The sequence below is a fragment of the Amphimedon queenslandica genome, unplaced genomic scaffold (genome assembly GCF_000090795.2).
Source record: "Amphimedon queenslandica unplaced genomic scaffold, v1.1 AMPQUscaffold_1428_Cont26560, whole genome shotgun sequence".
Classification (NCBI taxonomy): Eukaryota; Metazoa; Porifera; class Demospongiae; order Haplosclerida; family Niphatidae; genus Amphimedon; species Amphimedon queenslandica.
In genome coordinates this window covers 1-1,162 of record NW_003558227.1, presented here as the reverse complement: position 1 = coordinate 1,162, position 1,162 = coordinate 1, and the positions used below count along the sequence as shown (strand labels likewise).

General features: G+C 33.1%; 1 protein-coding gene across 1 annotated transcript; it reads right to left on the bottom strand.

Annotated features, from left to right (window-relative positions):
• Positions 1-42: 42 nt before the first annotated feature.
• LOC109593457 (uncharacterized) lies at positions 43-951 on the bottom strand. Its single transcript, XM_020008527.1, has 5 exons — positions 834-951; positions 548-638; positions 372-452; positions 259-311; positions 43-187 (listed from the first exon to the last, which is right to left on the bottom strand). The coding sequence occupies exons 1-5, from the start codon at positions 896-898 to the stop codon at positions 58-60; spliced, it is 420 nt and encodes a 139-aa protein (XP_019864086.1). The 5' UTR covers positions 899-951; the 3' UTR covers positions 43-57.
• Between the last annotated feature and the right edge of the window lie 211 nt (positions 952-1,162).

Below are 1,162 nucleotides of genomic sequence, written 5' to 3'. Positions count from 1 at the left end.
CACCATTCTGAAAAATAATGTAAAAGATACGACGATTGCAGTAGATATTTAGATATATCATGCATGATGCTTGAGGCTAACTTCTTGAATAAGTATTTGTGCAATTGTCAGTATGAGTCTTGTTGACTCGTTAGAGACATTATCTTCAACCTCTTGATGCTCCAGTAGATCAAGAGGTCCTCTTATCCTAAAAAGAAAGAGAAGAGATTGAAAAAGGAGGGATATAATACAAGATTTATAAGCCTGTGGTTATGTCACCTTCCAAGTAAGGTCGGTCTTGAGGCCAAAAGCTCACAAATGTTGTCAAAAACCTGGGAATAAGAGAGAGATAGAGATGACTAAAGTAATATAATTTCACAATATTAACAAACCTTTCCTTCTCTGTGCTTTGAGTAAGAATCAAGCATACTCTCAAGGAGCTGGTCTTGATAATAACTGAAATAATAGGATCCCTATATCACAATAAAAATGCCCATGCATAAATAGATTAATGTTACTGTTGCATGAAATGTAAAGTGATGTAGCTTAATTGTATTAATGAACTGACTCCTTTAGCAGCTGTGAATTCACCCCAGGGTTTTTCTGGACCAGACAAATCAAACCCATTCTCCCTCCTGATCCTGTACATATAATGCTTCCTAGAAGCAAAAGGAAAGAAAGAAGGAGAGAAAAGAATTAAAACATGAGATATAGTTAAACAATAATGAAGAGAAGTGCCTATTATAAGACTATAGCAGAATACATAGTGCATCAAAAAGTATACATATGTATATACATGTTTTATATATTATATTACAAATTGGCAGCAGTATTGATACAGTAGTTAGACTCACAAGTGTCGCAATACATCAGAGAGGTTGATGTACTCTAAAGATATCAAAGAATCAGTAGTTGCCATCACTCCTTCTCAACCTCAATCGTTCGCGCCTAGTAACTGTGGCAACATGAATTTACAGGTGGAAGTGATAATGCAAAATAATGCGACGACTAATTTAATAATAATAAAATAATAATAATAACGATAATAATATAAGAATAATAAATAATATAAATTTAACTGAAAAAATAAGTTGAATCTTTGATGCAGTTTAAATCCAGTTCTCCTACATATAAAACAATAGCTCAAAAAGTACGTGTACACCCAATACCTTGTGAAGGTAAT

Coding starts and splice junctions, on each gene's coding strand:
- LOC109593457 (XM_020008527.1), bottom strand. CDS start 898: ATGGCAACTACTGATTCTTTGATATCTTTAGAGTACATCAACCTCTCT. Junction 639..833: donor TCTGATGTATTGCGACACTT/GTGAGTCTAACT, acceptor TTTTGCTTCTAG/GAAGCATTATATGTACAGGA. Junction 312..371: donor CAAAGCACAGAGAAGGAAAG/GTTTGTTAATAT, acceptor TCTTATTCCCAG/GTTTTTGACAACATTTGTGA.